This window comes from Acomys russatus, chromosome 9 (genome assembly GCF_903995435.1).
Source record: "Acomys russatus chromosome 9, mAcoRus1.1, whole genome shotgun sequence".
NCBI classification, from domain to species: domain Eukaryota; kingdom Metazoa; phylum Chordata; class Mammalia; order Rodentia; family Muridae; genus Acomys; species Acomys russatus.
In genome coordinates this window covers 65,967,248-65,981,087 of record NC_067145.1, presented here as the reverse complement: position 1 = coordinate 65,981,087, position 13,840 = coordinate 65,967,248, and the positions used below count along the sequence as shown (strand labels likewise).

At 42.8% G+C, this 13,840-nt stretch overlaps 1 protein-coding gene across 1 annotated transcript in view; it reads left to right on the top strand.

The window, feature by feature from the left end:
* Ryr2 (ryanodine receptor 2) overlaps window positions 1–13,840 on the top strand; it is a 561,576-nt gene that overhangs the window by 235,493 nt on the left and 312,243 nt on the right. The window contains 4 exon segments of the mRNA XM_051151477.1: window positions 1,841–1,919; window positions 4,811–4,923; window positions 12,487–12,586; window positions 13,568–13,664. Of these exon segments, the coding sequence (XP_051007434.1) occupies window positions 1,841–1,919; window positions 4,811–4,923; window positions 12,487–12,586; window positions 13,568–13,664 (389 nt within the window).

Genomic DNA, 13,840 nt, shown 5'->3' with positions numbered 1-13,840 from the left:
CGCTAGGGCCTTGAGTTCCACCTGCTGTGTCTGATTGTCCAACCCATTCATTCATCCCCCTTCTTACACATCTGTGAACACCCACTTAGCTAGATGTGCCAAATTCCATAAGAGCAGTGGTTCTCTACCTGTGTGACCTAACACTACTAGGAAACGCACATCACAGTAACATAACACACATAACTAACAAAATTATAGTTGTGAAGTAGCAATGAAAATAATTGGGAATCACCACAACATGAAGAACTGTTAAAAAAGGGGGGGGGGGGGTTGGCAGCATTAGGGAGGTTGAGAAGCGTTGCAGGAGAGGGTTGCTGTAGTGTTGGCATTGACCATCCAGGTCTTGAGAGGGGCCCAGCCTCGCTTAATTCCCACCATTGTTTTGGATTTTTCTCTGATGGTTCCTCTTCTTGCTGGCAGAGTAACTGCTTCACGCAGATGGTTGGGTATTTTAAGCTCATGCCACATTCATCTTAGTGTCCTCATTCTTATGTCACTTAACAAGGTGTTTGAAGCTGGTGGGGGGCGGGGATGTGTTGGCATGAAGGCGATCTAAAATTTATATCTGAGAATAGATACACTTGAGACAACCCTAGGATGGAGGGGATGAGACGATGCAGCTTCGATAGCTGAGTTCCCTGAGAGAAATGTGGGCATGTATATTCATGTTGCCCTCATCTTAGCAAGATGAAGAACCCACACCCAAGTATATTCTTGGTGTTTTCTTTCTTTCTTTCTTTCTTTCTTTCTTTCTTTCTTTCTTTCTTTCTTTCTTTCTTTCTTTTGTTCTTTCATTCTTCTCAAAAAACAACAAAAAATTTAAATAAATGAAAAGGAAACAAAAGTAGAAGATAAAAGTGAGTAGTTTCCGGGTCCTTTGGGGGACGGGTTTCTAATGTCAGATCATGTTGCATGTTTGCAGAAGACCATGACTACCTCAGGAAGGCAGAGAGATACAAACACGTCCCCAGTCACTTGTCTCCTTGTCCTGACAAAGCTCATTTCTAGTCTTTCATTGCTGGGGGGGCGGGAGGCAAAGGATTGCTTTCTCTTTGTCCCATTGCTCTGAAGGCCTGCTCTGCAACTACTGCTTGGCCTCAGATGTTGGTAGCTTTCTATTCCTCACAGAAGCATCATCACAGTTTTAGAAAAACGCTCATCGGAGATAGACTGATCGCAACTGACTTGCCCAACTGGACTCTGATACGACTGTACACATTTTATAATAATTCAGTTTTAGTTAGCATATAAATAATAGGTTTCCTTGTGGTATACATGCACACACATGCACATGCACATCCCGCTTTGTCCTCATTCACCTCTCTTACTGCTGTCCCTCCTCTGCCCTCACTGGTCTTCTTTGCCCTAAACAGTTCCCTCTTCTGCTTTGATGTCAGATAGAGTCCGTTACTCTCTTTTCTCCTCCCCCCTTTTCCTTTTATACCTCCCACCATTCTTATACTTCTCCTTGTGTTTTCATACCCTTTAGCATCACCCATCACCTTAGTCAGAATGGCTATTGTCAAGAAAGAAAAAAAAATGACAGCAAATGCTAGTGAGGATACAGGGAGCCAGGAGCCCTTATGTGCTGAGTGGCCATGTAAACACACGCAGTCATTGTGGAGTGGAAATCAGTGTGGAGCCTCCTCTAGAAAGCTCAAAATAGACTGGACATATGACTCACAAGGAACTGTATACCATGTGTGAGTACATGCCTGTAAGCTTCTAAGTCAACAGACCATGGATGCACTTGCTCATCCATGTCTGTGGCTGAGTTAATCATGGTAGCCTCAGTAGGACTGTCAACATTTTGTGGTGACAACTGATCTTGTATTTTTAGTATCTGTGCTGTCTCTCCACCTCCCGGTCTTCCACTGACAAACTGGCCTTTGATGTTGGCCTTCAAGAGGATACCACAGGTGAGTGTCATGCACTGTAAGGAAACCCTCTTCAGAGAGAGGCCGGCTAGACATGGTCAGAGACATGCGAGATGACTGTTTGTATAATACAGCCAGGAAGATGATGTTGTCTTTGACATTTTTGGTAAAGTGAAAGAGTATATTTTTTATCTTGGTTCTTTATTCCCAGGTAACTGGATAGATATAAAGTTTTGACTTCATATTCTTTTTCTTTTTGGGGCTGAAGAAAGAGCCAGTCGGCTCTCCATGATGGACTGGTATTGTGAAACTTGTTGATGTGTTTGTAATGTGTTTCTGCATGACTTTTAATCATTCATCTTAAGGCATCCTCAGGGACAAGATAATGGTGTGCTCAACGTTAACAATTAAACACAAAAGTAGAAAATGAAATTCTCTGTTGCTCTGCCACAGGGCGCCCCATGCTATATGACAAATAGACCGACGTTGCAGGATTTTGGAAGCAACAAAAAATTTATACAAACATATTTATCCTTTGAAAACCCCAGATATGAGAGCACAAGGTTTTCTGCGTTCTTCCTGGCTACCTTGCTCGTTGTACCCTATTAGACCATTTTGTCGCTCATAATGAAAAGGCCTGGCTTCTGGAAACAACTTTTGTCACAGAGCTGGGGATGTAACTCAGTGGTTGAGCACTTGCCTACCATGTGAAGAGCCTTGGGTTCAAATCTAAACATCACAAAAATGAAATGAAATAAAATTAGGTATCAAGTAGAAAAAAGGATGAAAAGACAGAATCCTACTTTTGTTGCTGTGTTGTGCTTCCCTAGTAGGGACCACCCCTTCCCCCACTGCTTGCCCTGTTTTATCCCTTTAAAAAAAATACATTCTCAGGAAAGATGCTGCTCAGTGTTGACATGTGCAAGGCCCTGCATTCTCTGCCTAACACCATGAAACAAACGCCATGAAACACACCTGGGGCTGTAATTTAGCACAGTGAGCTAACCTCTAACAAAAGTCTGCAAACCTCAACAAGTGAGAGGAAATGGTTTCTCTACACACGAAAGTTGTGAATACTTGATAAGAGAGATCTTCATCCAGATGCCATGTTCATGTACTCTACATAGATAGCAAAACAGAACACCCACATGTAAGGCCCAAATATACATTCTATATATTCATCAAAAGTAGTTTTTCATATTAACTAGATTTTTGTTAAATAACAGAGATGATAGTGAAAAAATATATAGTGGACCCAGTTAACTTTTGATAATCCTGGGCATAAAAAGATAAATATAATATTCAGACATATATTACATTTTATGTAAATTCAGTTCTTTACTTTTCTAGTTTCTTGGTTTTTTAACTTAATGAGTTTTAACAAGCAGTAAAATAAGACATTTTAAGTTTGCAGACCAAAACACATGATGTCGAATTTGTATTTTATATACTGAGCTGATTTCATGACAGACTAACACAGCTGTCAGCTCCCCTACCTCCAAATCCTCCCCTTCAACCCTGAATCTACCCCATTATCCTGAACCCTGCTTCCTCCCCAGCTTGCTACTTGTGTATGAATTGCTGATGTACCTCAGCATTTGTCCTTTGTTTTTTGTTTGCTTTCACCAGAAGGCAGATGATCTTTATTTTTTCTTTCTTTTATGTTGATGAATTATCAACTACTGATGCAATGGCTGGGAAATGCTGGGTGCACTATCAGTGTTTGGGTGAATGAATGAAAATATGGATCTAGTGAAGAATTTTGACTGGAGATACACAGTTGAGGCTGGCTTGAGCAAGAACAGCTTAGGCCCAGTTCTACACTGACTACGTGAGTCCCCAGGATGTATCCCAGATGAATTTACTCATTCATACAAAATTAGTCACCGAGTGCCACAGTGTGGTGGTGGCAGAACCTGGGAAAACCCCAAGGTACAAAAGGCACACACACGCATTCTGGCACTGGGGAGTTAGTTCAGAAAGAGACATTATAGCATCATTATAAAGGGCTGGTGAGGTGGCCTAGCAATCTTGACAGTCTGAGTTCAACCCCCAGATCCCACAAGGTACAAGGAGAGAAGAGATTCTTGCAAGCTGTCCTCTGATGTTCATACACACACGTTATGCTTTGTGGTGTATACGCACACATAAATAAAAATGAAATAAACCACACACAAAAAAAAACCAGGCTTGGTAAAGGAGGGGAAATGATGGTTGTAGGTGAAAGATGCCACCAGAACACAGCTGGACTTGCCAGAGAGAACTTGAGCCTAGGACTTCAAGGGGGATGGTGGGCAGGTTGCTTTCTGCTTCTGGTTTGAGTGGTGAGACTCCCAAAGGCAGATGGCTGTGTGCTTTGTGCTGCCGCTTGCCTTACTTCAGGTCTGTTTTAAGGTACACCCAGCTTTATAGTGCACCTTCTGTCCTAAGAGTCCCTTAGACTGTAGGGACTAAGGCATTTTACAAGGAAAGGAAGCAAAGCAGAAACAATGAGATTGTTAAGTCCTTTATGTCACTTTTGAATCAACAAAAGAACATTTATAATGCAGCTACCCCAATAGGAAACCTCAGTTCCTTTTGATGAAAGTCATGTAAAAAGTAGATTTGTTTTTTAATAAGACTGCTTAGGGAATGAAATCACCTTGGCCGTCTGGCATACCTAGGCTTAGGTTAATGTATGAAAATAAATATCCCTTTCCAGCACTTGTCATTGGAGAAGAGACACTAGTTGTCACCCTCATTTCCCATTAGGAGAAAGTTGGCATTTCAGTGTGCGTCCTACTCTAAGTGAGTTTGGCTGAGTTCTTCATGATCCAAGAGATCAGTTGGCATGAAACCATGGCTCTCTGAAAGCCACATAAATGACGTCACCCGCAGAGGAAATGGACCTCACGCTAACTGGATCCTCTCTGTTTCAATTCTGTCATTTGCAGGGGAGGCTTGCTGGTGGACCATACATCCAGCCTCAAAGCAGAGATCAGAAGGAGAAAAAGTGCGCGTTGGAGACGACCTCATCTTGGTCAGTGTGTCCTCAGAAAGGTACTTGGTAAGTGTGGGGGCAGGGCTAGGGGACTGATGCTTTGCTGAGAGACAGAGATGAAATGACGCTTCATGGGAAATGTGCTTGTGAACAAGCGAAGCTGGGGAGATGCCTCTTCAAGGCTTGGGCCTCTAGCTGGGGAGTCATAAATAACTCCTGGGAGGGAGACTTCTGTGGCCTTAATGGGGAGGGTGGCTCCAGGCTGGTGCTGTTATTGCTCATATCCACAGGACCCCACATACAATAGAAAGAAGGAAACTCCAAGAACATACTGTCCATGGTTTCTGCCTCCAGAGAAGCAGAGCAAGAGCCAAACCATGCTGTCAGATGTCTGCGTGATAACCAGTATGACAGATACTTGAGACAGGCAACTTAAAATAAGGGAAGATAGTTTTGACTCAGTGTTTTGGAGGTTCTATTCTGTGGCTAATAGGCGTCCATTGCTAGCGACCTGTGATGTGACAGAGCATCTTGTCGTAGAAGCAAAAGTTCCTCACCTGATGACAGTGGGGACATAAGTAGAAGGAGCTAAGGGTCCTCCCCATGAAGGCACAGCCTTAATCACCTAACTCCAGGTTTCCTCCTAATAGTTAAGGGACCTGGACCCGCAGTATTCCAGGATAGGGGAAGGATGCTGATGCTGACCGGCATCCCCATTGGTCTAAGGATCATTCATCAGCATCTCACATTGTCACTACGATTGGTAATGAGTTGAGGATTGTGGTGATGGGTACAAGGATGCACTAGTGGACTCAGTGCAAAGGTTTTTTAGGAAAAAAAAATAAAGAAGTTAAGGTAGTGGCTGGCTTTGAACTTACTGTAAAGTCAAGAATGATGCTGGACTTCTGATGTGCAAGTGTTTGGATTACAGACATGTGGCACTATGCTTGGTATATGTAGTGCTGGCATGTGGGCTCCAGGTCTTATACACTCTGGACAAGCACTCTGCTGGCTGGGCGACGCCCCTGGGGCCCATGCGTAGTTTATTGCATCCTTCATCATCTGCAGTATAGAAATTATAAATAGTCCAGCTGATGGTAGGGGCGCTAGGAGACTCAAATGCTGAAATCCAAGTAAGCCCACCTGTCCTTGCATAGTAAGTAGCTGCTATTGTTTGCTTGGGAATTTTGTGCCTTTGCACGGTGGTTAGAGAAACTGCTGGTATTTAGCTTAGGAAGAGAAAAGGAGAACTATTACAAGGAATCTTATGTGAAAGCAGAGGTCTGTATTCTAAGATGATGACGTGATTACAAAGGAATTAAACTTTGGTTTCAAGACACACCAGTTAAAAGTGACCATAGAGAGTTAAAATTCTGGCTTTTACTTTTTCTTATTGGGTCTATGACTGTTGAGCTATTTTTCTTTCACCCCTGAGCTCAGTTAAGGTTAATCCGACTTTGCATTTGAAGTACTAATGGTGATGAATTGAGGGGCAGCTGATTTCCCTCCATTCCTCCCAGCTGCAGAGGTGGCTCCCAGATAGAAGGGGGGCCCTGCTTAGGAACCTTCATTCAGCACGTTGGCTTTACAAGTTGGACACAGGTTGATCCCCAAGGAATAAAGGATCTTGGCTAAATGAGTGGCTGTAACTGCTCGCGCAAGAACTGTTGTTCTTTACTTTTGCTGTTTGGCGTTCTAATATGAAACGGCATCCTAATCTTTCCAGGACTATCCAGAAAGGGTTTTCTGTGCTCCTATTGGTCTTTGAAAGAGACTTTTTGCAAAGTGGCTTACAAGTAAGAAGGAAAACAAACAAACAAAACAACAACAGCAACAAAAAACCCCAAAAAAAAAACCAAACAGCATAGTGAAAGCCAGGCAAATGGCTGTTACTGACTTAGAATCCACTTCAAACAGAATAAGACAGGATAAGTCACTGGAAGCTTCATTTTTAATGTGTCAGTTGTAAAACCTCCCTGGTCTGGTCTGTGCAAGGTTTCTGTCTGACTTTTTTTTTTTTTTTCCACTCTGGAAACATTGATTTTCTGTTTTCCAGGTCACTTGTAGACATACAAAGATCTTATAATCCATAAAACCGTGGTCCAATAACAGAGGAAGGGGAAGCAGGCTACCAGGATGAGACCTGACAGGCTGTGGTCATATGGTTGGGGAAGAGGTCCCCTTCTGTCACAGGCCTAGGGGAGGGGAATAGGGTGAAAGAGGGAAGGAGGGGGGAACAGGAAAATACAAGTGAGAGAATAATAATTGAGATGTAATCTGAATAAATTATTTAAATAAAAAATAAATAAATCAGGGGTCTGGGGAGAGAGAAAGAGAGCTCAGTGGTTAAGAGCCCTTGCTGCTCTTGCAGGGGACCCAGGTTCTGTGCACAGGAGTCATGTCAGCATGCACATAGCGGTCAGAGGTCAGCTGTCAGGAGTCGGTCCTTTCCTTCCACCATGTGGGTCATGGGGATTGAACTCAGGTCACCAAATGTGGTGGCATACACTTTACCATCTGAACATCTCTCTAGCCTTAGCTTAATATTTTACCAGCAACAAACAAATAACTAACACATGTTGCTTTCTGAGAGTTAGAAATAAGATGCTCATGGCACCAAAAGGGACCAAGCTCACATCTCCAGGCTTGGCACCATGAGCTTCTTACCCACCTGCAGAGCCATCTCTATGGCCCTTATCTTGGGCTTTTCAACAAAAAAAGGTGTTTGGATTGCATAATGAGTTGCCAAATTTCCTAAACCTGCATAAATACATCGATGGAAGACAGGGATCATTAATATTCACAAGTGATTTATTATGTTAGTCAGCTCAACTTGGGGGTACACCCAAGGCACATGCTCAGTCAGTGAGCCATCAGGCCCACTGGCAATTTTAGTTAATTTACCTTGAGCCTTCTTTTCTGTCCCTGTGCTCCAAGTTAGGGAACCATTGAATATTATGTTTAGAAAAGCATCTGCAGCTTTGTCTCCCATTAATCTTTTCTTATATTTGTTTTCCAAAGAAAAAGCTGCAGCCTGAGGGGTAAGATGGCTTGTTTACTCATCTTTCTTATCCTTGGATGCTAATTTATTTTGAACACAGTATCACCAGGGCCCAAGTGCCTGACATTTAATAAGAGATAAATAAACAAATGAAAAACTGCATCAGACAAGGGCTGAATTCAGAGAATTTTAGAAAAATGTTGGGGCCATGGAGCCTTCTGGCAATCTGATAAAGCATTCTGACCTGCTGTCGCAAGCAGCTTTTAGAATGCAACAAATAAATTTGCAGGATTAGAGAGGAAATTAAGAGGTCAGAATATAGCTCTATGGGGTTTGGGTTAAGATTCCCCAGAAGAGCTCTGGGTCACTCAGGCCTCTGAGATTTTGTGTTTCTGTCATATAATGTCTCATTCCCCCATAGTTTTGGGATCAGCAGTTTTGATGGGCCCTGCTCTACTGATCCTAAATTGGAAACTATTTTATTTTTTTTGACAAATTGCTTAAATGCTTGCTATGTATTTTAAAAATTAAAATTCATGGACCAGGAGAGATGCTCCAGTAAGTAAATGGCTTGCCGGACAGTCATGAGGACCCAAGTGCCACCCTCCAGAGCACATGTGAGAAAAGTCCTGGGCTGGAGAGAGGACTCGGTGGTTTGGATCACTCACTGTTGCTTTTGCAGAAGGCATAGGTTCGATTCCTAGCACCTATGTGGTGGCTCAGACCCATCTGTAACTCCATTCCAGAGGATTCAACACCCTCTTCTGACCTCTGTGGGAATCAGGCGTGTATGTAGTACAACACACACACACACACACACACACACACACACACACGCACGCACGCACGCACATCAAAGGAAACAAATAGTAAAGGCTGAGGTAATTAACATTAGATTAAAGGTTGCAGCCAGGTGCCCTGAGTCCTGATACTATGGCCTTACTATGGCTGAGCACTGCCATCTTGCACTCGGATTGCCTAGTGACTGTATTGTTGAGCCTACGGCTGATTTTGCTTTCCTCTGCTGCCACCATCCATCTTTGCTTTAAAGACAACTCATCTTGGTTTCAGTAGATGGACCAGTTGCTGCCTTCTGCATATGTAACTGCACTGGGCCTGACTTTGTGTCATTCCTGTTTTGCCATCTAAGCAGCAAAAAGAAGAAGAAGATTCTAGAGGTGATGCCCCCCTGAGAAGGTTGCTTCTGATGAGTGGGTTTTACTTAGACAGCTCTCTATGGCTTCAGTACTTTCTGAAGGGCATAGTTAGGACTGGCACATTCTCATTTTCTGTGTGATTCATCTTTGAGCTCAGGTATACTTTACAAATCACATTTCAGTCCCTTCACGCACATGTTACTTTTTTGCTATAGTTGCTCCTGGCTGCCTCAAGTGTGTGCTCCTTGGTCTGGCATCAGCATTTGTCTGCAGACCTGTCCTTCACTCCCCTCCTCAGTGTGTACCCAGAGCTTCAACGAGAGGGCTCTACACTGCACTCTGTGTCCTCATGACTCTGCCCTTTTATTACGGTCAGTTCTTGGCCACATTTTCCCTTTATCAGAGATTTTTAGGCGGCCAGAGGGACCTAGCTACATCTGTGCCAAGCAGTCTGATAGATTAAAATGAAAAATACCAACTGGCTTGTAAAATTTTTTTATTATCTTTAAGGCATTTATAACCAAAGCATCTACATTATATTATACTTGTATAGATTTGAGGTATGCATCTACTTACTTGGAGACAGTGCATCTCACATAGGAGAGCCAGGCCACATGGAGAACTCCCACCGCTGCCCGCAGAATCAGTGTGTCCCCTCCACACCCGGCAGGAGGAAGCCTGTTCCAGCTGTTCGGTTGGAAATCTCTTTTAATAATTCCTGAAGCATTTTGGATGTACTTTACACATTTAAGAAAACCGTACTGATGCATGGCTTTTTCTGTTGCTCACTTATCTCCCACTGCAAGATTACAAGCACCCTTGGGGTCAGAAGTTCTGTCTGATAACATTCAGTGAAATCTTTCTCAGACAATACATTGAATGAATCAGTGATGAGTTAACAAATGGTTATCTGTCCTGAATGTGTATGAACTTTCACTTTGTTTAAAACCAAAATAAAATATAAGCATTAGTATTGTGAATTTTCTTCAGAAGATTTTGGTGAACTATACATGGTGAAAAAATACATACACAATATATTTCAAATATATATATTTTCATGTGTATATGTATGCAAATATGCACAATTTTCTTTACTATGTTTTTGACATAGAAATAACTCAGATATTTTTTAAAGCTGTACTGGGGAAATGACTTAGTGAGTGAAGTGTTTGACATACAAACACCATTCTTCAGCAGCTACATAAAAAGCCAGCTCTGTGGCATGTGGCTGCAGTTGCAGAGCTGGAGGTGGGGGTAGGAAGATCTCAGACCTCCCTGCCAGCCAGTCTAGTCAAATTGGTGAGGACAAGGTTCAGGGACAGAGACCCAACAGGGAGAGGCAGCTGAAGGCGACAACCAACACCAGCTTCTGCCCTCCACACGCTCGAGTGTTCACACATGCGCACAAACAGACACAACACGTACACAAGAAGAAATGAATAAACATCGTTGGTAAAAGCTATGCTGTTTTGATCTTAAAGGTCTGACTGGCATCTTTTCCTCATCGGCATAGTGCTCTGGATGGTGAGAGATGCTGCTGTGAACCTGTGTCAGGCAGCTTAAAGGGGGAGAAAGAAATGCCTCAGAGAGCTGTGTTGTGTGCTAACCACCACGGGAAAACATACTGGTTGTATTATGGAGCAAGTGGGATGGGATCGATCTGTGAACGGTAAAAGTGTTTTCACATCAGGAAAAAAAAAAAAAAAAAAAAAAAAAAAAGAGAAAGAAAGAAAGAAAGAAAAAGAAAAGAAAACCGAGCCAGTAACGGAGTCTCAGCAGGGACTGAGCATAGGGATGGTGACCCTAAGGTGACCAAGGGATGGCATGCAAGCAAGTTAACAGCTGAAGTTGAGAGAGAGGGGAGGAACCAATTGCCAAACCCAAATGATCGCCTGGGAAACTTGAAAATCAATTGCTGATGAAGTTAATACGTGCATTGTACAGTGTCAGTTTCAAAAGTCTTTTAATTGATTTTTGGTTAACATACAAAGGAATGCACTTCATTGCGACATTTACATAGACATCAGACACTTTGCACTCAGTTGTCCTTCTGTCTGTATCTGCCGTAATTCCCCCTCTGCTCTCCTTGGCCCTCCTCCTCTCTACTGCCCTCCCCTCCTGCTTTCATGAACTCATACTCCTATTCTCTCTTGTTCATTTCTCTTCCCTCCCTCTAGATCTTTCCCACCTCTCTCTTAGTCCTGTACATATACATCCATATATGTATGCATGGGTGCATATCACTTAAAGTCCACGTTTTTTGCCTTTCAGAGAAAACATGAGATGTTTGTCTTCCAGTCTGTTTTATTTCTCCTTCATAATGGTCCATTTTCCTGCAGATACCATAATATAATTCTTCATTGTGGATGAATAAAACTCTCTTGTGTATGTGAACTGCCTTTTCTTTATCCAGTGGTTTCTATTTAAGAGTAAAGAGTGAAACTGTTGCTGAGAATTGTCATCACTACCTACTGGCTTTGATACCAAATTGCAGCTAACAGCCACTGAAGGGTTTTTATTCATATAATGGGCTGTCAATATATTATCACATTATCATATGTAGAAAAGCGAATGAAATTTCAAGTGGTGACTTTAATACTATTTTGTCTATCAACAAGCCTTAAGACAAAGTTTCTTCCTACCAATACATTTTCTCACTGTAGTTGTTATTAATTCCTGTGTTTTCTGATTGCTGGTTCATCTGAGGCTGAAACTGAAAAATGTTTAAATTTACATAGTTAGCTAGTTAGCTTTACCTGCCAACTTGACACCACCTAGAATACCGTGAGAAGGGAGTCTCATTTGAGAGGTTGCCCAAAACATATTGGTCTAAAGGAATAGGAGACTGCCTTGATTTGGAATTAATGTAGGAGGGCCTAGACCACTATGGACAGCACTGTTCCCTTGGCAGGTGGTCCCAGGTATATAACAAAGCTAGCTAAGAGTGGGCCTTGGGGAGTGAGCCAGCAAGCATCTTCCATAGTTCCTATTGAGTTCCTATGCCTTTATTTTTTTTTCAATAATGGAGTGTGACCTAGAAGTGTATCCCAAATACATCACTCCTCTAAGTTGCTTTTGGTCAGAGTGTTTCATCACAGCAACAGAAAGAAAACTAAAACAAATAGTAACTTCTATTATTCTTTTTCCTGCTCATGATTGAATTACCTTGTTTAGGTTCATTTATTTATTTTTGAGTCAGGGTATGTTGTCTAGGCTGGCCTTGAACTCAGACTCTTCTTGCTTCAGTTCCCTGAGTATTGAAGTTTCAGGTGTGTGCCACGATGCCTGTCTAGTGTTTTCATTGTCAAAGAATAGGCAGAGTGCGTGTTCCTTATACACATTTCCAGATCAACCGTGTTAGCACCGGGCTGCCTGAGCTTCCCGTGCTGGGCTTCAGCCATGTTAGCATCAGGCTGCCTGAGCTTCCTGTGCCGGGTTTACAGCAGTGCCTCCTCTTGCCTCTTGCTGCAGCACTTGTCGTATGGTAACAGTAGCTGGCATGTGGATGCTGCCTTCCAGCAGACCCTCTGGAGCGTGGCCCCTATCAGCTCCGGAAGTGAAGCGGCCCAAGGTAAGAGATCCACTTTAATTAAAAGGCTTGTCCTTGATGTAATGTTGATGCTTATTGCTGAAATCGTGATAATGAGCTCATGGTTAATTAGAGACCTTTCATGTCCTGATATTCTGTCATGCAGAAACATGCCATTTTAGAATCTTGTTTAAACTGCCATTTGAAAGCGAAGCCGGTGCTAGACTTCATCGTCTCTTATTTTCATGGTGTTGTCAACTTTGGCTGGTTCCTGTGATTTCATGTGCTAGCTCTCTAAGGGCTGTTTACCCCATTTGTGTGACCTCGGGATCCTGCTTAGTTAGTCTAATGTCATCACTTCTCATTTTATCCCTGTGCCTAGAGGCTGCCTCAAGATGATGTTTATGCAGTAGGATTTCCCAAGGTGATAGCTGCCTTGGTTGCAGTGGTTCTCACTTTTATAGTTTCAAATCTAAGCCAGTGCTTGTGTGTGTGTGTGTGTGTGTATGTGTGTGTGTGTACATGTATGTGTGTGGGTACATGAATATGTTTTTACGTGCATGTGGAGGATAGAGGTCAAGATGGTAGAGTGTTGTTTGTTTTCCATCACATGTATGTGTGCATATATGTGCTTGTGTGTGTTTGCACAGGCACACATGTTCACTCACTTTATTTACTTATTTTTTGATTGGGTCTTTGCATTGGCCTCAATCACGCCAATTAGCAGAGGCTGGTCAGGAATCCACTTGCTGACCAAACAGACTCCAACAGCCCCACATTTTGTGTAATTTAATGGTGATGCTTATGAGGCTGAGACCACACCCTCTGATTAAAATATCACACTTCAGGACCCAAGGAGTCAGCCAATGGCATCCAGGCCTGTGTTTTTGTCACAAGTCCAAGACCATTTTCTAGTCTGGTGTTTCTCAGCCTGTGCAAGTAGATTATTGTATCAGAGACTCTATCTGGCCTTCAGCATCTGGCCGTGGCATCATGAACACAAATGACTTTTGATCCTTACAGGGTACCTCATTGGCGGTGACGTTCTCCGGCTGCTCCACGGACACATGGATGAGTGTCTCACTGTCCCTTCAGGAGAACATGGCGAGGAACAGCGGAGGTTGGTACTCAGGCCTGGCATGCTGTACTCGCTTTGATGTATTTGCTGGAAAAATAATAATCTTGGTGTTTGTTCCACAAAGAAGCACACAAACAAGCCGAAAAGAATTTGGCAAGGCATTTACCTTCTGCAAAAAAGTGGTACATCAGAAGCCAGACCTTCTAGCTGGCATGCTG